Genomic DNA, 22,219 nt, shown 5'->3' on the forward strand with positions numbered 1-22,219 from the left:
CTGAGGATGCCTGTCATAGATGTGGGGGAAGCATCAGGAGAGAATGCTTCTGGAACATGGCCAGACAGCCCGGAAAACTCACAGCAACCCAGTGATTCTGGCCATGAAAGTCTTCTACAACACATTGAACATCTCAACTTGGTTGTATGTTTCGAAACATTGCTGCCGAGACTCAAATATTACTGCATTTTATATTGTCGAAGGCTTTCATGGCTGGAATCACTCAGTTCTTGTGGGTTTTTTCGGGCTATATGGCCATGTTCTAGAGGCATTTCTCCTGACGTTTCGCCTGCATCTATGGCAAGCATCCTCAGAGGTGAGGTCTGCTGGGACTGGGAAAAAAGGGGTTTATATATCTGTGGAATGACCATTACTGCATTTGTTTAAAACAGTCCAACAAAGGCAGTGTTCCATGGGCCGCTGTGGTCCGTGAGCCATTGGCTGCCGTTCGGAAGCAAATTTCCAGGAGAAAAAGAAACTATAGCCAATGGAAACAAACACAGTGCGAATCCCCGCAGGTCTTTCCCATCCAAAAAGATTTAAAAAGCATTGCCTTACGAGACGGCAATTAAATGCTTTGATATTGTTTTCAAGCATTAGGATTTTAATATAGCAGCTTTTTTAAAAAAAACTTTTTATTACTAGGTTTTAATTCACGCACTTTGTTCTAACGCAAGTTATGCGCTGCCTTGGGTCCCATTGGGAAGAAAGGCAGGATATAAGTTAATTAAATACATAAACAAAGAGAGAGAGAGAGAGAGAGAGAGGTGTCACTGAACAATTGAGAACATCACCTTGTGAATGCCACTTTGCAAAGTGGTATTCATACACTTGAAGATGCGCCAAGTGCTAGATATATAGTAGAACCATAGAGGACATCCAGTCCAACCTCCTACTATGCAGGAAATTCTCAATCAAAGCACTCCTAACAGATGGCCATCCAGTCTAAGTGAAGAGATTTTTGTGGCCATTGTTCCAGAAGTAAGGCTAGGCTAACACATTCTTAGGGGTGCATCTACATTGTAAAATGAATAAACTGCATTGATTTTATAATATAGATGCAGCCCATGTTGGAAGAGACCCTAGCTGCTATGGCTCAATGCTATGAACTCATTAGAGTTTTATTAGATCTTCAGCCTCCTATGTCGAACGGTACTGGTACTCGCCAAACAACAACTCCCATAATTCCCTAGCATTGAGCCCAGCTGGCCAAACTGCGTTAGTTCCACAGTGTAGCTGCACCAGCCAAGTTTGATGGGAAACAGAGTATAATATATATCTGTTATAGAACTAAAATATGCTGATGATAATGTAGTCTGTGCGCATTCAGAAGAAGACCTACAAGCCACTCCAAACACCTTTGCAGAAGCATATGAACAGCTTGGCCTCCCATTGAACATTGAGAAAACCAAAGTGCTCTTCCAGAAGTCACCAGCCAATCCCTCTCCAATGTCAGAAATACAGCTTAACGGTATCACATTAGAAAACGCTGAACATTTCCGCTACCTTGGCAGCCACCTCTCCACAAAAGTCAACACTGACACTGAAATACAACACCACCTGAGCTCTGCGAGTGCAGTATTTTTCTGAATGAAGCAGAGAGTGTTTGAGGATCAGGACATCCATAGGGATACCAAGGTGCTTCTTGATAAAGGTATTGTCCTCCCAACCCTGTTATATGCCTACGAAACATGGACGTCACACTCAACTCCTGGGATGATTCCATCAGCGCTGCCTCTGAAAAATCCTGCAAATCTCTTGGGAAGACAGGCGGACAAATGTCAGCGTGCTGGAAGAAGCAAAGAGCACCATCAACTCCGCTGGACTGGCCATGCTGTCCAAATGCCGGATCACCGTCTCCCAAGGCAGTTTTTCTACTCCCAACTCAAAAATAAAAAACAGAATGTTGGTGGACAGGAAAAGAGATTGAAAGATGGGCTTAAAGCTTCAAAATTGTGGCATAGACACCGAGAACTGCGAAGCCCTGGCCCTTGAGTTCTTTAACTGGAGATCAGCTGTGATCAGCAGTGCTCCGGAATTCAAAAGGGTTACGAATGAGTGAGAAAGGGAGAAATGAACCTAGAGGAAGAAGATGCGTCAAGCCAACCCTTATTGGGTGCGCCTTCCGTCTGGAAATCGATGTCCTTACTGCACAAGAACATGCGGATCAAGAATAGCGTTCCATAATCACCTACATATACACTACACTTGGAAGTGTATATGTCCATCATGCTTGGACAATGAAGAATCACTTAAATAAGTACGCCAAATAGTAGTGGTACTCGCCAGACAACAACTCCCATCATTCCATAGCATTGAGCCTGGCTGCCCAAAGTGTATTAATTCCAATAGTGAAGATGCACTGGCCAAGTTTGGTGGGGACCAGAGCATAATATACATAGCCAAGCTCACAAGATTCTTCTGGGACGAAAAAGCGAAACAAAAATAACCCAAGTGAATGACTCATTCCCACACAATGAATGTGACATGTCTTAATTTCAGGAAAACATTCTGGGTAGAGAGAAACATTACATCAGAACACAATTTTCAAAGGTTAGAAACAGAGATCTTAATTTAGGCTGCCGGCAAACATTTACTCTGCATAATACGCCCGGAACGTGCTGCCAAAGTATTTTTCTCCTTATCTCAAGCAATTCGGTGTATAATTAACTTGAGGCATGAGACAAAACAATTCTATTAGTCTTTCTGAAGCGCATTCCTCTTGTGTATAAAAACGCCCCGCTCAATGCGATTATTTTTTCTGCACTTCAATTTAAACCAAGTACTAAACATTTTCTGTTTTGCTCGTTGCTTTCTTTTTTCTTTTTGTTATTAGCAAAACAGTATTGAGGTAAAACAGAACTTTAGAAAAGGTGTCCAGCAATATTCAAAAAAAGTGAATGGAGGTCCGATGTTGGACACAGAAGACCTTCTTGTTGCCTGAGTTCTCCTTCCGGGGCTTTGTCTTAGCATTGGATCCATTTCAATGGCGGGCACAAGCCGAATTTTTGGCTCTAGATTTATATCTGTTTCAGTTGCTGCTCTTTAGCGACACTGATAAATGAGTTGGGTAATGATTTCGTATTACCAGTGGTCCATGTAAATAATTCTGTAACACTATGGACACACAGAAAATATATGGGCTGTGCAGAAACAACAAATGCTTACCACCTGCGACAAAACCCAGAGTTCAAGAATCCAATTGGATTCAAGAAGAGGAAAAACATCTGATGTTACTTGCTATGGAAATCCTTTTAATTGCAGATATTCAGATTGGGTGCATTGGACATATAGTAAACTGCAGCTAAACATACATTGGCCCCTCTGAAGTTTGGTTCCAGGATAACCAAATACTGAATTTCCAGGACACAAGTAAATGGTGTCCCTTATATAAAGTGGCAAAATCAAACTTGGCTTTTTCAAACATTTTCAAGCTGTGGATGGTTGGATCTGCTGATGCAGAATTCATGGATACAGAGGGCTTCTATAGACAATTACTAAAGTCTTAATCAAGAATGCTTGCAATTTATGTCTGCTCTTCTTTAACATCTAGCCCGGGCATGGGCACGGGCAAACTTTGCAAAATGATCAATATCTACAAATGGTGTGTCACCAACATGAAATTTTTGGAAACCTCTGATCTACACTACAGAGTATTGTCGAAGGCTTTCATGGCTGGAATCACTGGGTTGTTGTAGGTTTTTTCGGGCTATTTGGCCATGTTCTAGTGGTATTCTCTCCTGACGTTTCACCTGCATCTATGACAAGCACCCTCAGAGGTTATGAGGTCGGTTGGAACTAGGAAAATGGGTTTATATGTCTGTGGAATGACCAGGGTGGGACAAAGGACTCTTGTCTGTTGGAGCTAGGTGTGAATGTTTACATAGATGCAGGTGAAACGTCAGGAGAGAATGCCTCTAGAACATGGCCATATAGCCCGAAAAAACCTACAACAACCCAGAGTGAATGCAGTTTGGCTCTGCTTTAACTCTCATGACTCCATCCATGGAGATGTGGGAATTGGCGTTTCACATACCATTAGCTTTCTCTGCCCAAAATTCAAATCTCTAGTGCTATCTCACATTTGGCTCCATTTGGATGTCTCTTGATGTTGGCGGGCCAGCACAAAACTCTTTGGACTGTTGTTGTTTGTAAACATAGGTTCATGAAATGATTTCTAGTTTCCAAATTACAAACCCCCTGAACCGCTGCAAGTTGGACAGCAAGTGTCCCAGAAGCAAGCAAAAATACAGCAGAGATGGGCTGAAACATAAACTGTTCTGGCCCAGGTTATCTGACCGAACGCATCTCTCCCTATGAACCAACTAGGTGCTTAAGATCGTCTGAGGAGGCCCTGCTCTCAGTCCCACCTTCTTTGCAGATGCGACTGGTGGGGACGAGAGACAAGGCTTTCTCAGTGGTGGCCCCTCGACTATGGAATGCCCTGTCTAGGGATATCAGATCGGCTCCCTCCCTCCTAACATTTCGAAAGAGAGTTAAAACCTGGCTGTTTGAGCAGGCATTTGCAGATACAGTGTAACAGATTAATTTAGATCCATGGAACGTTTGGACGACACGACGGAAAATGTTTTTTTTGATGAGACGCTGAGGACTTGTGTTTTATGGTTTTTATTGTTATATTGCTTTTATATGATCTATATTATATGTAGTGCTTTAATTATATTTTATGTTTTGCAGGTGTTGACTGCCGTCTGCAAACCGCCCCAAGTCGCCTTCAGGTTGAGAGAGGTGGTAAATAAATATAGTAAATAAATAAATAAATAAGCAAACATAATAATAATAATAATAATAATAATAATAAAACAAACAAACATATGCTTCACCCCATCTATCAGCAGAGTCCAACTGCCAGCTTCTGATCTTATCTACACACCCTTTAGTAAACTCACGGATTCGGGTTTTTATCCAAAATATCCCAAGACTTTAATCTTCCCAACTGCAATGTACGATCAGGATATGCAGATCCACTTTTAGGCTTGACTTTACAAATGATCAGATCACAAGAGAGTCACATACAGAATATTTACAATGAGTCACGCAGGAGAGTGAAAAATGGAACCTTTCATCCCCCTTTTATAGCTACCTGCTGACAGGTCATCAGTAAGACACACCGGTTGATGTCACCCCTTTGTAATACACCTCTAATGGTTATGACTCAGCCATTACCACATTCCCTTAGGTATTGCCTCATGACATTCATAGCCTTTGCCCAGGTGCTATCAATACTCCATATGTCCATCAAAATCCCTGCCACCAAAGCGTCCTGAACGCTTATATGACTAGAAATGCTGTGCCATTTTTATGTAACAGTTTGGTGCGATGGTCTCATGGGCGATGTCATTTTGCAAGGTCTGCCAAAGAGTAATGGTGCTAAGTCCTAGAATTCCATAGCATTGAGCCATGGCAGTTCAAGGGGTGTCAAACTGCATTCGTTTTGCAATGTAGAGTTATCATTAGTCCCTCTCTCTCGCCTCAACTCCGTCTACCTGTCTCATGCAGAAGGAATAGATGCACAACTCCGATCGATGCCACATGTGCTCCCCCCCCCCCAAAATCAGAACAGAAGCAGCACAGAAGGAAGCGGGTGAGACAATTGCTGGCTTCGACTGCAGCACATTTCACTTGTGGGCAGGGGGCCAGCCGGGCTGATTGGGATTCTGGGCTGGGCCTCGCTTCCGTTCGGCCGACAGCTGTAAGCCAGCGGCCCATGGCATCTCAATCAGGCGTCGGGCTCCGTCGGCGCATGCCGAGACGGACAGGAAGCGGTTTCCACCGCCCTCCGCCTCCCCGAAAATGACAGTCCGTCTCAGCTTCCAGATGACAGGGACAGGATAACAAATGCAAAACAAATGGTGACCTTTCCAAAGATTAATTTGTTTACAAACAAAAAAAAAAAGCTCAGTGTTTGTCATCCAGGATTAAGGTGACCTTCGCATCCCCATTTCTAGGTTGAGAGGAGGCAGAATGCAGTCATCTGTTCGCATCCCTCCATCTCAGCAATTATTCCTTTCTTTATTTGGGGCGAGAGGGAGACGTTATTAATTCGTCAGTGTTTCTCGTTGCGCTTTTAGGGATGCAGCAAATGTATTGCAAGTTACTACAGTGGAACATCAATTTGTTTAAGTCTTGTTCGACTCTTGGTTTAGGCTTTTTCTCCGTAACTGTAGAGTTTTAAATGCATATTGTTTCTCCCCCAAGTCCTATACTTCACCTGTCCACTCCGATGCTCAGATGATATGGTATATTGTATTTCCTCCATTGTAATATGCAATCAGTTGCAAAACACACCCCAATTTCAGAATCACCAACAAAAATGCATAACACACCACATTATTAGAGATGATTACCATAAATACTGAAATATAAGCTGACCCGAATATAAGCTGAGGCACACCTATGATTCTAAGATGCACCACATTATTAGAGATGATTACCATAAATACTCAAATATAAGCCGACCCGAATATAAGCTGAGGCACACCTGTGATTCTAAGATGCACCACATTATTAGAGATGATTACCGTATATACTCAAGTATAAGCTGACTCGAATATAAGCCAAGGCACACCTATGATTCTAACAAGCACTACATTATTAGAGACGATTACCATATATACTCAAGTATAAGCTGCTCCGAATATAAGCCAAAGCACACCTGTGATTCTAAGACGCACCACATTATTAGAGATGATTAAATACTCAAATACAAGCCGACCCAAATATAAGCCAAGGCACACCTGTGATTCTAAGACGCACCACATTATTAGAGATGATTACCGTATATACTCAAATATAAGCCGACCCAATATAAGATGAGGCACACATGTGATTCTAAGATGAATCACATTATGAGAGATGATGAGGCACCTTAAATCACTGTTTCTCAACATGGGGGTCAGGAGCCCTGGGGGGGTCACAAGGGGGTGTCAGAAGGGATGCCAACCACCAAGAAACACAATATTTTATGTTGGTCATGAAGGTTTTCTGTGGGTAGTTTAGCACAATTCTATTGTTGGTGAGGTTGAGAATGCTCTTTGATTGTAGGTGAACTACAAATCCCATTAACTGCAATTCCCAATTGTCAAGGTCTATTTCCCCCAAACTCCATCTGTGTTCATATTTGGGCATATGGAGTATTCTCGCCAAGTTTGATCCAGATCCATCATTGTTTGAGTCCACAGTGCTCTCTGGATGTAGGTGAACTACAACTTCAAAATTCCCACCAAACCCTTTCAGTATTTTATGTTGGTCATGGGAGTTCTGTGTGCCAAATTTGGTTCAATTCCATTGCTAGTGGATTTCAGAATGCTCTTTGATTGTAAGTGAACTATAAATCCCAGCAACTATATACTAGCCATCCCTTGCCACGTGTTGTCCAGTCTGTGTATATGTGTTATGTATGTGTATATATGTGTGTGTGTGTGTATTTGTGTATATATGTGGTTGGCTTATCTTTGAATATATATGGTATATAGGAAAAAAGTGTGTCTTACTGAAGGAATGCAGTATTGCTGCCTGTTCAAAAATAAACATTTTGCATAGATTAATTCAAATCTATGCGTACGTACCCACAAAGAAAAGCAGGAAAAGGGAAGGAAAAGGAGTAATTGGAGTAACTTCATTAAATGGGCAGAAAAGAAAGCAAACTCATAAAAACCTTGAGATGGCCACCACATTAAATTTTCCTTCATGAATAAATGAGGAGGTTCTAAGTTTCTCTTGTTTATTTATTTGGAGATTGGGACTAAAGTGCCGACATAAGTCTACGGCTGGACAGCGATTGTATGAAAATGAGAAAAGAAGGAAAAGCTCTCCCAGGTCACGGCAATTATTGGGAATTATCTCTATGGCAATTTCAATGGGCGCTTTGCGGGCAACTCAGGAGGCCATGTCAGAAATCACCAGCGGAGGGAGGGGCAGTCTTGTTCGAGGGCCGCCTCTCATTTGCATCTCTTAAGACACACACATACGCACGGTTAACATAATCTGCATGCCATTTTAATTAACGCAGCTAATCTGCATATTTTAGCCACATGTAATTAACATCGGGGGGTTTTTTTGCCTGCGTGCAAACCCTGCGAATCCATACATCCAAATGGCTTGCAATTAACACAATTTACATGCATTTTTAATTAACAGTGTTAATTTGTACAATCCCGGGGCCTGTAATTAACACAACGGTGTGTTTTTTCACAAGCAACGACACCAACATAATTGCGCGTCATCAATATGACCCAAAAGGTAATTTTTCACCAGTCAGTTGTGACTTAGAGGTTGCCCAATGCCAGGATCATGCAAAAGGCAGAATTTGCCTTCAGTTTTTAATATGCAAAGCTTTTCATTGGGATCTGTTTACACTGGAAAATTGTGTGACCTGTTGGATATTGTTGGATTTTTCCCCAGCATTTCCTGTCTTTATTTACATGGCTAAAACTGATGGGAGTTGCAATCCAACATTGGGAGGCGGCATGATTTTTATCCCTCTTTACCCATCTCTATACAACTGATGGTCATCAAGAACGCATAAACTAACCTTTGGGGATCCGAAATCCCTCTTTTTTTCCTTTCCCCCCTTCTTCCAGAAGAGCAAACCTTTCTGGGCTGCAACTATTGCCTCCCAAAATAACAACTGGGAACGATTCCTCGGAGGAGGAACAAAGATAAGCTGAGTATATTTTTATAATCTGCCAAAGGGCATCTTTAGGTACTCACTGGAGATGTCTTCCTTCGATTAATCCATGGCAAAGAGACCCCATAGTTCTCGTTCAGGACGCTTCGATGGCAGGGATTTCGTGGGTCGCACAAAACCCTCAATGCCATTGAAAGCTTGTGCTGCAAGAAGAAAAAAAACTATATGTGAATGTTAGGGAGAAGACAACAAAAAGGACTCACGGAATACCACTGACATTTCGAGAGGCTGTTTGGGTGCATTATTTAAGACATGTCTAACTGCACTTGGTTCAAAGATCGGCGGCCCGATTATTAACGGGAGCTGGTTACAGGGAGGGGCCAACCCCCCCTCCCCGTTTAAACAACTTCACTGGCTGCCAATAAGTTTTCGTTCCCAATTCAAGGTGCAGCTGATCACTTACAAAGCCCTAAACAGTTCAGGACCTCTTCGAGATCACATCTTCTCCTACGAACCAGCACTCACTTTAAGATCATCTGGGGAGGCTCTGCTCTCGCTTCCGCCGCCGTCTCAAGCGCAGCTGGTGGGAACGAGGGAGAGGGCCTTATCGGTGGTGGCCTCTTGGCTCAGGGACCTCTCTACCTAAGGAGATCAGATTGGCACCTACCCTATCCATTTTCCACAAGGAGTTAAAAACCTGGATGCTCCGTTGTGCATTTGAGTAAGAAGTTCACCAGGGTATTGGTTCGATCTCGCCATAGCTCCTTGCACTTTAGTTGGCCTTCCCACCTGTAATCCTGTTACTGCAAATGGCTAAGGGCATTACCCTCCCAGCTGTGACTTTTTGAATTTGAAGCAAATCTTGCACTTTCCCTTGGCTCTATCTAGGAACGATTTCACATACCCTGACCCTTCCGCATTCAGCACTTAATCTTTCAGCCATTCTACCGTTTTAAAATGTGTATTGTGATTGTGAAATATTTTTTCTGATGTTTGTTGTCCATTTTATTTTTATTTTATCTTATTGTGTGTACATGAATCTGTATTTTTGGGCTTGTCCCCTTGTAAGACACGCCGAGTCCCTTCGGGGAGATGGTGACGGGGTATAAAAATAAAGTTGTTGTTATTATTATTATTATTATTATTATTATTATTATTATTAGCTGTACCCGCCATGCGTTGCTGCGGCCAACCTTCCCTCCCTCTTTCTCTCCTTCTATCCCTCCTTCCCTTTTCTTCTTTCCTTCTCTCCTTCCTTCCTTCTCTGCCTCTTTCCTTCCTTCCTTTGCTTTTTGCTTCCATCTTTCCTTTTGTCTTCCCTCCCCTTCCTCTTTCTCTTCTTCCTTCGCTCCCTTTCTTTCCTTCCTTTCCTTTTCTTTCCTTCCCTCCTTCCTTCTTTCTCTACCACTTTCTTTCCATCCCTTTTCTTTTCCTCTTTCTCTCCTTTCTCCCCTCTCTACCTCTTTCCTTCCTTCCTTCGCTCTTTGCTTCCATGCTTCCTTCTCTCCTCCCTCCCTCCCTCCCTCCCTCCCTTCCTTCCTTCCTTCCTTCCTTCCTTATTTTCCCCTTCCTTCCTTCCCTCCCTCTTCCTTCCCTTTTTTCTGTATGTAATTTATCTTTTCGTCATTTATCTTTGGGGGTTTTTTAATTCCTTTCCACTGTTTTTTTTTGGGGGGGGTTATGAGAGATGGATACTCATTGGTCTGTTAGGGGTGTTGTGTCCAAATTTCGTGTCAGTGGTTTTTCAGTTATGTTAATTCCCACAAACGAACATTACATTTTTATTTATATAGATGGCAAAAAGCAAGGTTACCAATATGTATTTACGTGGAGATATTTTATATGTGTGTGTGTGTGTGTGTGTGTTTATTTTGTACAATTCTACAAAATACCTATTGGATTCTAACTTAATGGTTGTACATATGCTGCATGGTATTTCCACATTCATTCAACTGACTATTTATTGATTCTTTATTTACTCTATTTCTATCCCGCCTTTCTCTACCCCGAAGGGGACTCAAGGTGGCTTTATATATTGTAAATTCAATGCCTTTGGACAACAAACAATTGAAATACACTTAAGTTAAAATTAAAATTAAGTGCACATTAAAACATATAAAACATTGCATTAACTCTTAAAATCACACCATCCTCAGTCATAATCCGGGGCCATTCCAAAGATCAATTGCACTATTTACATGCATCTTCTGATATATGTCTTTAAAAAAATAGCATTTCAGTAATTTTTCATAATAAAAAACCGCCCATCACACATCCAACCCACCACATATTTTCTCTATACTGTTATCTTTAACCACGCACACTGTCGTCTGCAAACTTAATGATCATGCCTTCTAACCCTTCATCTAAGTCATTAATAAAGATGTTGAACAGGACCAGGACCAGGACCGAACCCTGCAGCACTCTGCTCGTCACTTCTCTCATCCACTCTTAGTCACTGATTGAGGTTCTGGGATTTTTGACTGCCACTTTTGAACTCTCGCTTGCTGAGGTGTTCCTGCAAGTATCTCTGTAGATCTTAGGAAGCTGTTTCTTGATTTAAGGCACTGGCATGCTGGCTGATATCCAAACAGAGGATGGACCGGAGATGTCACTGTCTTAGTCCTTTCATTATTGGCTGCTACTTCCCGACAGATATCAGGTGGTGCAATACTGGCTAAACAGTATAATTTCTGTTTAGGGGTTAACTTGTTAACCATGATAATTAGTAACAAGGAAGGTTAATTGTTGTCAATGCTGAAGAGTAGTGGAATGAATTTGTCATGTTCTCATTAATTAATCTGATAAGTATATATTTGTTTAAAAAGACCTCATGAGAATGGCATGTTTGGTTGATAACAGTGCCCCCCCCTCCCCCCAAATTGCATATTCTGTTAGTGCCTCCTTCAAAAGTGCCCTTTTTGGAGATTTCTCTTTTAATCTCCATTGAACTACTGTGCTTCTATCCCATGGAATTCTGTTATTTTCAATCTCAAGATATTTAGGATTTTATTTTGCAAACAGCTCTAATGCTATAAAATAGAAAGAGAGAGATAGATTGTCCCTTCCCAAATTACAAATCCCAGGATAATAATAATAATAATAATTATTATTATTATTATTATTATTATTATTATTTGTACCTCGCTACCATCTCCCCAAGGGATTTGGTGCGGCTTACATGAGACCAAGCCCACAATACATCAATAAACAAAACATCAAATAAAACAATCAATACAATACAATTCATATAAATCACATAAACAAAAATAAGCAATAAACATACAAGCATTTAAAAAACCAATGGCCAATTCCAAGGGACAGAGCCATGGCTTTTAAAGTGGTATGAAACTGCTGTAGCCGTGTAGTGCGGCTATACCCTTAAGAGTTTTCAGACTTGAACTTTCTTTTGTAGAGGAGAAAATACAAATCATATCCTCCTGCGTGAAATGAGCATAGCCGATTTCTGCTTTGCTCAGCAGCTACATTAATTACTCTGTCAAACTCATCATTTTTTAAATAAACACTCTGGGATTATGGGCCGAGTGAGTTTTCCCCAGTTCAACTTTCTAAGAATTTATTTAGAAAAATAATGAAAAATAGCAACAAAAATATATATAAAACATGGAAATTTAGGTCCTGAAACAAATGGGGATCTGTTTTCATCTGAATGAAACTAATCCAGCTGTGGGGGGAAAAATCTGACTGCAAAGGAGGATTGTGTTTTACAAGCTCACTTCTGTCTTTATGAATATATGATTTTATATGGTTATAAGAAAGGAGTTTTAGAAGTTAAGATTGGGGGCCCTTCCACACAGCCCTATATCCCAGAATATTATTATGACAGAAAATCCCACATTATCTGAGTGGACTCAGATAACCCACTTCAACGCAGATATTGTGGGATTTTCTGCCTTAATATTCTGGGATATAGGACTATGTGGAAGGGCCCTTGGAATAAAATTATTGCTTTTTGAAGGCATACAGAGGTTGCATTTTATTTTCCCTGCAAATAGGAAATAGAAGGGAACATTTGCACCTGTATCAAAGTGGGAATATTTCCCTATAGCCTTCCCCCCAAAAATTGAAAGAGGCCACAGGTTTATTCTGTTTGAAGCATGGCTACTCCCATTCTCTGGCGTCTTCTACACTGCCATATAATCGAGATTATCAAATCAGATAATCCACATTATCTGCTTAGAACAGGATTATATGAGTCAACGCTGCTATTTAAAATCTAGATTATCTGCTCCAAACTGGATTGTATGGCAGTGTAGACTCATATAATCTATGTCAAAGCAGATAATGTGGATTATTTCTGTTAGTCTATCTGAGTCCCTCTACGGAGGTAGAGAAAATCGGGATACAAAAGATTTAAATAAATAAATAAATAATCTGATTTGATTTTTTTTTTTTTTGTGTCAGGAGCAACTTGAGATACTTCAAGTCGATTTTGGTGTGAAAGAATTGGCCGTCTGCAAGGACGTTGCCCAGGGGATGGCAGGATATTTTGATGTTTTACCATCCTTGTGGGAGGCTTCTGTCATCTGATTTGATAATCTGGATTATATGGCAGTGTAGAAGAAAATGGCATTTATAACCAAGGAACAAAAAAAAAGTGTTACATAGGCTAGCTCTAAACTGCGGCTCGCTCTCTGTCATTATGTTTGGTTTCTATGTTTTGTGTATATTGTTCATATGCTTTGATGTTTTTACTTTATTGTTATGTTGTTTATTTTATTGCAATTTGTATTTTTGTATTGTAATTTATTGTTCGGGCTTGGCCGCATGTAAGCCGCTCCAAGTCCCCGTTGGAGGAGATGGTGGCGAGGAATAAATAAAGATTATTATTATTATTATTATTATTATTATTTAAAATCCAGATTATCAAAGCAGTTTTTTTTTCCGTGTCAGGAGCAACTTGAGAAACTGCAAGTCGATTCTGGTGTGAGAGAATTGGCTGTCTACAAGGACGTTTACCAGGTGACGGCCAGATGTTTTGATGTTTTACCATACTTGTGGGAGGCTTCTCTTATGTCCCCGCATGGGGAACTGGAGCTGGCAGAGGGAGCTCATCCATGCTTTCCCTTGATTCGAACCCCCAACCTGTCGGTCTTCAGTCCTGCCAGCACAAAGGTTTAACCCACTGTACAACCGGGGGCTCCCTATCCACATTATCTGCTTTGAACTGGATTATATGAGTCTACACTGCCATCAGGCATGTAGCCGGGGGGGGGGGAGGGGGGCTCGGGGGGCTTCAGCCCCCCCCCGAAATTCTCATGGTCGTTCGCGAAAAGGCCTTACTGGTGCATTATTTAAACTGTTATGTTTATTCATATCATGATCTGATCACCATACTCAATATATCCCATATGCATGGGGGTATTGGGGTAATGGTACAAAAGGTTTGCTAGGCTAGACCCTCCTTCACTCAGACTCAGCCCCCCCCCAAAACTCAGCCCCCCCTGAAACCCCCCTTGAAAAAAATTCAGCCCTCCCGAAACGAAATCCTGGCTACGGGCCTGACTGCCGTACAACCCAGTTCAAAGCAGATAATCTGGATTTTCTATGGCAGTGGCCAAAGTGTTATCCACTCACATTTTACCATTTGGAAAGTCTGATCTGTTCATGCAAATGTGTACATTCGCCGTTTGTCTTCAAGGTTCCCCAGTTCTTCTTTTCCTTTCCTTTCCTCTTTTTTAAACCTGCCCTGAATTCAGTAGCATAGAGCAGGTAATAGACATTCATTCATGTCACAAGTATTTAATAATAAAACCCCACTCTGCCATAGAGAACAGCTGGCAAAACAGCACCCAGTTGCTTTTCTTGAATGAAAATTATGACTGCGCTCTTGCTTGTTGGCAGATGCGGGCCGCATGAAGGGTCAGTGGGGCTCCAGCCGCTCAAGGTGACCCATCGGGGCAGGAAACACTGCAGGCCCTGCTCTAAATGAAGCTCAACCATGCATAGTGAAGCAGAGAAGAAAGGGAGCAGGGAAGGCGCAAAGCGATTCTGTGGGCATTAGGAAATATTTCAAACAGGGTTGGCGCCCAGGTGCTCCTGATCTTCCTCTTCCCCTGCATATCTTCTTCTCACTGTGCAGAAAAGGTATGTCGTTGTGTGTGTGTTTTTTTCCAGTGGCTGAAAAAGTCCTTTCTTGGAGAGGCTGGAACAGCCCCATCCTGGAGGGATGAAGTATGCCCAGGCCTTGACTAACAACATCACTGTAAGATCAGTGTAGAAAAACCAACATAGAAAAACCAACGTAGGATTCAGATCATAAGTTGATCCTTGATAGAGTTGATCTCCCTTCTGAATGCAATTAAACCTAGCACTGCTCCTAAAAATCCAGATTGCTGCAGTGGTCAGAAAAGCTTTTATGTACTAGCTATGTCAGTATGATAAGGTAAAAGTCCAATCATATCCCACTCTAGGGGTTGGTACTCATTTCCATTTCTAAGCCGAAGAGCTGGCGTTGTCCGTAGACACCTCCAAGGTCATGTGGCCAGCATGACTGCATGACGCACCATTTCCTAAAAAAGCCAATGGGATTTTGTGCTGCTTCAGAAGGAGTAGTATGGTGTCTGTATCTAGGGAAGTCATAACACTCGTCTCTTCTGCTTTGGTTACACCTCTTTACCTGAAATACTGTGTCCAATTCTGGGCACCATCATTTCAAAGAGATATTGACTCTAAGCTGGAAGGGGTTCAGAGGAAGAGGGTGACTAAAAGGATCAAAGTCCGGAGAACATGAATCCTTCTGAGGAGCGTCTTAAAGAACGGGGCATGTTTATAGAATCATAGAATCGTAGAGTTGGAAGAGACCTCATGGGCCATCCAGTCCAACCCCCTGCCAAGAAGCAGGAATATTGCATTATAGAATCATAGAATCATAGAGTTGGAAGCTACGGCTGGGAGGAGACATGAGAGCCATGTATAAATATGTGAAAGGATGTCATAAGGAAGAGGGAGCAAGTCTTGTTTCTGTTGCCCTGGAGAACAGGACTCGAAGGAATGGGTTCAAATTATAGGAAAGGAGATTCCACCTGAACATTAGGAAGAACTTCCTGACTGCAAGGGCCTTTCCACATAGTCATATAACCCAGAATAGCAAGGCTGACAATCTTCAATATCGGGGTTGAACGGGATTATCTGAGTCCACACTGCCATATAATCCAGTTCAATGTGATTTTATACAGCTGTGTGCAAGGGGTCTATGAAAAGCTGTTCAACAGTGGAACTCTCTGCCTCGGAGTCTGGCGGAGGCTCCCTCCTTGGAGGTCTTGAAGCAGAGGCTGGGGGGGGGGGGGGGTTAATTGTGTTTTTCCTGCATGGCAGGGGGTTGGACTAGATGGCCCATATGGTTTCTTCCTACTGTGTGATTCTATGATTCTTGGAGAAGCCAAATCAGGTCACACTGGTTCATGCATAGTTGCTGATCAATTAGATTGCTGTAATGTTGGAACTTAATCACATCCTTCACAAATGTATAGTCCTCATCAAGAAAACAGACAGGAAGATGTGTTAGCTGCCAGGGAAAGTCTTTCCTGTATTGTCCTCTTTGTTTATCTGTCTCACTCTTCTCTCCTCCTACTTCTGTTTATTAGACTGACACTTATCTGGGACACACCGCTCTTTTTATTCAAAGTTTCTAGCCCTGAGTCTCTATTTTGTTATTTTCCTGTGGGCATGGAGAGAGATAAGATGTCTTCAGAGAGAGAAATAGCTAGGACCCAATTTTTCTATCTAGAAATATAGTTCTTTCAATAAAGTTTTGTTGTAACTTTAAAAGCTTAATTCTGCTCATGTAATTGCTGGAACTCTTTCACTCTACTGCTATGTTCAAGAAGCTTCTGATCTGCTAAACCGCTGCTATTACTGATTAAAATGCTTTCCCCCCTCCTTTTTGATTGTGAATAAGTGAAAGTATGGGTCCTGTTCCCACAGATACTGAGGCCATGCCATGAAAGAAACAGCCAAAATCTGCCTAAAGCATATAATCCAAAGAATAAATGTCTTACAAGAGGCCCTATATCCCAGAATATCAAGGCGGAAAATCCCACAATATCTGCTTTGAACTGGGTTATCTGAGTCCACACTGACATATATAGCAGATAATGTTGGATTTTATTCAGCTGTGCTGAAGAGCCTAAGATAAGAAAAAAGATGGATTCTTGTGTTAGGAATTCCGGCTTGTCACATGCCTTCCACACATACATAAGACCCCTCTCAGTTGAGGATACACTTGTGCCACTGTTGGAACAAAGGCCATCAGTGCACAATAATGTCTTTTGAAGAGAACTTTGGAAAAAATGGTTGCAAAAACATTGGCAGGATTACAAGGCAAAAAGTTACTGCAAACCTTTGATCCTGTAGACATGTGGAGTGGTAGCCGGCCACGCCGGGTGATGGCAACTGCATTGGCCGGTCTCTCTGTTAATGTGATCTCTGTCCGAGACGTCTCCAAAGGAATGCCCCTGAGAACACAGAAAGAGAATATATTAGAGCATAAAGCTACGAGACTTCGTTCCGTTACAATTTTACCTTACTACCACAAAGTGCATGAAACCACTACAAAAGGTATGGCTGATTTATAGAGCTCTGGCTCTATGAGGGTTGTATGAAAAGTAATGCCTCTGCCTTCGTTACTTGGGTTTGGATGGGAATATTTTAATAAATCAAATGCAGAAATAATCCTTAGAATGTGCTCTTTAACTACCACTATTTACTTTTCCACATAATTGCCAGACAATTGGATAAATTTCTGCCAATTATGAACAAGTTTTCTGAAGCTGTCACGGAAGAAGTTGACACTCTGTTTCCGCAACCAGTGGCTCACAGTTCTCTCAATGTCTTCATCAGAAGCCTGCATATCTTCTTTCGTTATCGGGAACAGATGGAAGTCAGACGGTGCTATATCTGGACTGTATGGCGGATGCCGTACGATGGTGAGATCCAGTCTCTGAAGTTTCAAGTTTGTGCGATTTCATTTCAGGCGTCAGCATCCTAGGTACCCATTGTGCACAGATCTTCTGATAGCTAAGCAAAGCAATAATGTGACCTACACGTTCTTGTGAAATGCCGAGTATGCTTGAAATTTCTCTCTGAGTGATACGATGATCGTCCTGAATCAATCTGTCAACCTTTTGCTTGTGAAACTCGGTGGTTGCTGTCATAGGACATCCAACTCTTCGTTTGTCATGCAAGTCAGATGTCCCCACCTCAACATCTTTAAACTTACTCGCCCAACGACGCACAGTACTCACATCAACACAATCACAATAGACAGCTTGCATTCTCTGATGACTCTCCTTTGGGATGACACCTTCTGCTGTCAATAATTCAATGACTGCACGTTGCTTAAGTCACATTGACCATCTGCTCAGGGTTCCATACTTTGCACTTTAACAACACAATTGTTCAATGCTCAGGCTTCCCACCAAAATGGAACTATAGTGGAGAGTCTACTGAACAAGCCAGTACCTGCTGTATACCAGTACTGCCATCTGTTGAGGAGTTATGAAGGTGGAGATATTACTTTTCATTCAACCCTCGTATAACGTAGGTGCAAAAACATGAAGAACAGAAAGATCATCTTGCCCCACCCTTGCTGTAATGATGCATAAGGAATGTCTTCTGGCAAAGCAACGTTGGCCTTGTTTGCTCTTGTGTTACACACTAATAGTCTAGCTTTCAATAATACACTTTAGCCTTGAACAACAGATAATTGAGATTTTCTTGCTTTGATCCATTCCTAGCACCTTGAAGCTCCCAAACACCTTCTCCATAGGTTTTTACAACCACCCACTTTCCCTTTTTTGGGGGGGATACAAGAAATGCTGGAAGAAGAGGGAGGGTTTCCTGATTTGGTGAAAATAGTAGAATTCAGCAGAAATACCAGACTGGATCCTGATCAGTGTTAATCATGTGTCATTTCCAATTTTATTGGGCTCCAAGAACATTGGTTAGGACTGCTGGAAGGTGCAATCTAACAATATCTGGGAGGCCGCACAGAACAGGACTGAGTATCCCTTATTCAAAATGCTTGAGACCAAGAATGGTTTAGATTTGGGATTTTTTTTCAGTTGTTGGAATACCCTTACAGGCATACATGCATATGATGGGATATCTTAAAGATGGGATCCACATCTAAACACAAAAGTAGCTGATATTTTAAAGGCACTTTATATACACATCCTGAATGTAATGTTATATGCTGATGGAAATTACAACCTTCTTCAAGCCTCCTGTAGTAATTTATTTATCTATAATCCTCTTGCTCACTTATTGTATGTATGTTTTGTATCCAGCTTTCTTTCCTTGCTCTATGTTTTCCTGAGAAGTTGTGGGAGGGGCTGCAGACCACATGATCCGCTCTGAGACAAGCATAGAACACAGACTTCTTTAGACTTTAGGAATTCTGAGATCACAGACTTGCAAACACTTGCCTATTATTATTGTAAGAGATATGTTCTTACCAGATGGCACAGAAACTATCTCAAACATATCTGTAACTGACGGATAAGTTGTGGCCTGTGTATGCTGAACACATGAAGGTTGTGAGTAAACCAAATACATTATTTTTACCAAAGTCTACTTCGTTTTGTCTCTTGAGTGCATAATATAAAACAAATTGTTTATAAGTTGTGGACCTGTGTATGCTGAACACATGAAGGTTGTGAGTAAACCAAATACATTATTTTTACCAAAGGCTACTTCATTTTTGTCTTGAGTGCATAATATAAAACAAGTTGTTTTATGGAAGAGTAGATATACTTTTGGGCACTGAAAAACACTTCTGAAGAACTATTTTTATGCACTGGCATATACTGTCACCTAACTTAGATCAGAGACAATAGATTGTTTCAGTCTAATAACTGAAGCCAATTGCCTTGCATAATTACATTTTGTTGTATACCACTGGAGAAGATTCTACTCAAACAGGTTTTTGGCTCTTCTCTAAAAGGTTATGATCTCCAAATGGTCGTGCTTTTATAAAATCCACAACATTTTAAAAATAATTTTGTGCATGAAACAAAGTCTGTTTAGACCGAAACAGCAGAAAGCAAAAGTGTCACAGCCTCAGTCACTTATATAGACAATTTTGGAACACTATGTCCCATTTTTAAAGTAATCATCATACACCCCATGCAACAAATTAAGGGTTCTTACCATCTGGAAATGTGTCTTGGACTCAGTAGCTCAGCATCAGTTGCGGAAATAGTTAGCACAGATCTGTTTACGGCACTTAAATACTTCTCAGCTTGTTTCTGTTCAAGGATGGAGGAAAGGGAAAAAAAGGAGGCTATTAGAGTGTTATAAGTGTTATTTAATTATTTATGTATTTGTTGTTGTTGTTGTTGTTGTTGTTGCTGGTGCTGGGATTTGATGTTGGAATGAAAGACACAAGGTCTACATGATTCAATTATATCAAGACGCCAGCTTAGGGATCACCCAAAAAGCATGGTTATGGCTTTGGATGATAGTACAGGGCACATCAAACAGTTTACTCTGGAAAGGGAAACATATACATAAGCTTTGGCTATTTCAATTAATGAGAAAAAAACATTAACCCAGACTTCCTTGCAGGCCACCTTCTGCTTTTTGCTCTCCACTTACCCTCAGCCCACTCTCAGTCCTTTCAATTGCGGTTTCGAAGACCTGAGCTCCATCCCAATCGTGGCTGACCTCTCGCAGCTTTGTCTTCAGTTGTTGCAGATCTTCTTGTACCTAGAAAATTAATGGAAGCTTTTGCCCAACATATATATCATCAAACCAATGTGTTTTCCTAAAATCTAATGTTTAACAGATTTCTTAAACAGAAGCATCCCTTAGACACCTCTGCAAAGCTGTAGAACAGAGAAAGGGAAAGAGAAGGCTGATGGATTGCATGGATAGGTATTTTTTTATTTACAGTCTTTAGTTTTACCCCAAAAAAGGGAAATGCTAAAGAATGCTCAAGCTTTCATACAGAAGCACTAATTTCACATGCCAGTAAGGTAATGCTCAAGATCCTGCAAGGTAGACTCCAGCAAGATATGGAGCAAGAGTTGCCGGATGTTCAAGCTGGGTTTAGAAAAGGCAGAGGAACAAGAGACAAAATTGCCAACATCCACTGGATAATGGAGGGAGGGAGTGTCAGAAAAATATCTATTTCTGTTTTATTGACTATTCTAAAGCCTGTGACTATGTGGATCATAATAAATTGTGGCAAGTTCTTGGTGGTATCGGGATATGAAGTCACTTTGTCTGTCTCCTGAGGAATCTGTATAACAACCAAGTAGCATCAGCAAGAACAGACCATGGAACAACAGACTGGTTCAAGATAGGGAAAGGAGTACGGCAGGGCTATATACCCTCATCTGACCTATTCAACATCATGCGAAGTGCGGGGCTTGAGGAATCCAAGACTGGAAACATTAACAACCTTAGATATGCAGATGATACCACTCTGATGGTTGAAAGCGAGGAGGAACTGAGGAGCCTTCTAACCAAGGTAAAAGAAGAAAGGGCAAAAGCTGGGTTGTAGTTAAACATTAAAACAACCAAGATGATGGCTACCAGACTGATTGAGAACTGGCAGTAGAGGGAGAAAACATGGAGGCCGTGACAGACTTTGTATTTCTAGGCATGAAGATTACTGCAGAAGAAGACTCCAGCCAGGAAATCAGAAGACGTTTGCTCCTTGGGAGGACAGCGACCAATCTCGATAAAATAGTGAAGAGTAGAGACATCACACTCGCAATGAAGATCCACATAGGTAAAGCAATGGTATTCCCTGTAGTCACCTATGGATGTGAGAGCTGGACCATACGGATGGCTGAGTGAAGAAAGATAGAAGCTTTTCAACTGTGGTGCTGGAGGAAAATTCTGAGAGTGCCTTGGACCACAAGAAGATCAAACCAGTCCATACTCCAGGAAAGAAAGCCCGAGTGCTCACTGGAGGGAAGGATAGTAGAGACAAAGATGAAGTCCTTTGGCAACATAATAAGAAGATAGGAAAGCTTGGAGAAGGTAATGATGCTGGGGAAAATGGAAGGAAAAAGGAAGAGGGGATGTCCAAGGACAAGATGGATGAATGGTATCCTTGGAGTGACTGGCTTGACCTTGAAAAAGCTGGGGTTGGCTGCTGGTCCAGGAGGTCACAAAGAGAGGGAAGCGACGTAATGAATAAACCACAAACATAATCAACAACAAAAAGCTTTCTCTGCCAAACTACAACTCCCGCATCCCATAGTATTGAGTCATGGCAGTTGAAGTGGGGTCAAACTATCTTAATTCTACAGTGTAAATGCACTCAGTAGGGCTTATTTTGGAGAAGCCTACAAAGGCTTCCACTCCGCAGCTACAGTGGTATAAACCATTCAGATTAAACCCCAATTAAACTTTCTTTTGAATAAACATACAGAAAGCACTACTAGCTTTTTTAACATACAGCCCCCAAAGGACACTGGGAAAACACGGCATAGTAAATCCACAGTCAAAAAACATATTTATATTTCTATTCTGCATCAAATTAAAATTACAATTAAGAGCTTGAGCCAAACAACACAAACTCATGCTGCTTTG

General features: G+C 41.4%; 1 protein-coding gene across 1 annotated transcript in view; it reads right to left on the reverse strand.

The window, feature by feature from the left end:
- The window catches only part of IQCH (IQ motif containing H), a 136,366-nt gene that overhangs the window by 105,021 nt on the left and 9,126 nt on the right, over window positions 1–22,219 (reverse strand). The window contains exons 2-5 of the mRNA XM_060755374.2: window positions 20,270–20,380; window positions 19,823–19,920; window positions 17,013–17,127; window positions 8,734–8,853 (exon numbers count right to left, since the gene is read on the reverse strand). Coding sequence (XP_060611357.2) covers window positions 8,734–8,853; window positions 17,013–17,127; window positions 19,823–19,920; window positions 20,270–20,380 — 444 coding nt within the window. The remainder of the gene's footprint in view (window positions 1–8,733; window positions 8,854–17,012; window positions 17,128–19,822; window positions 19,921–20,269; window positions 20,381–22,219) is intronic.

This window comes from Anolis sagrei, chromosome 9 (genome assembly GCF_037176765.1).
Source record: "Anolis sagrei isolate rAnoSag1 chromosome 9, rAnoSag1.mat, whole genome shotgun sequence".
Classification (NCBI taxonomy): domain Eukaryota; kingdom Metazoa; phylum Chordata; class Lepidosauria; order Squamata; family Dactyloidae; genus Anolis; species Anolis sagrei.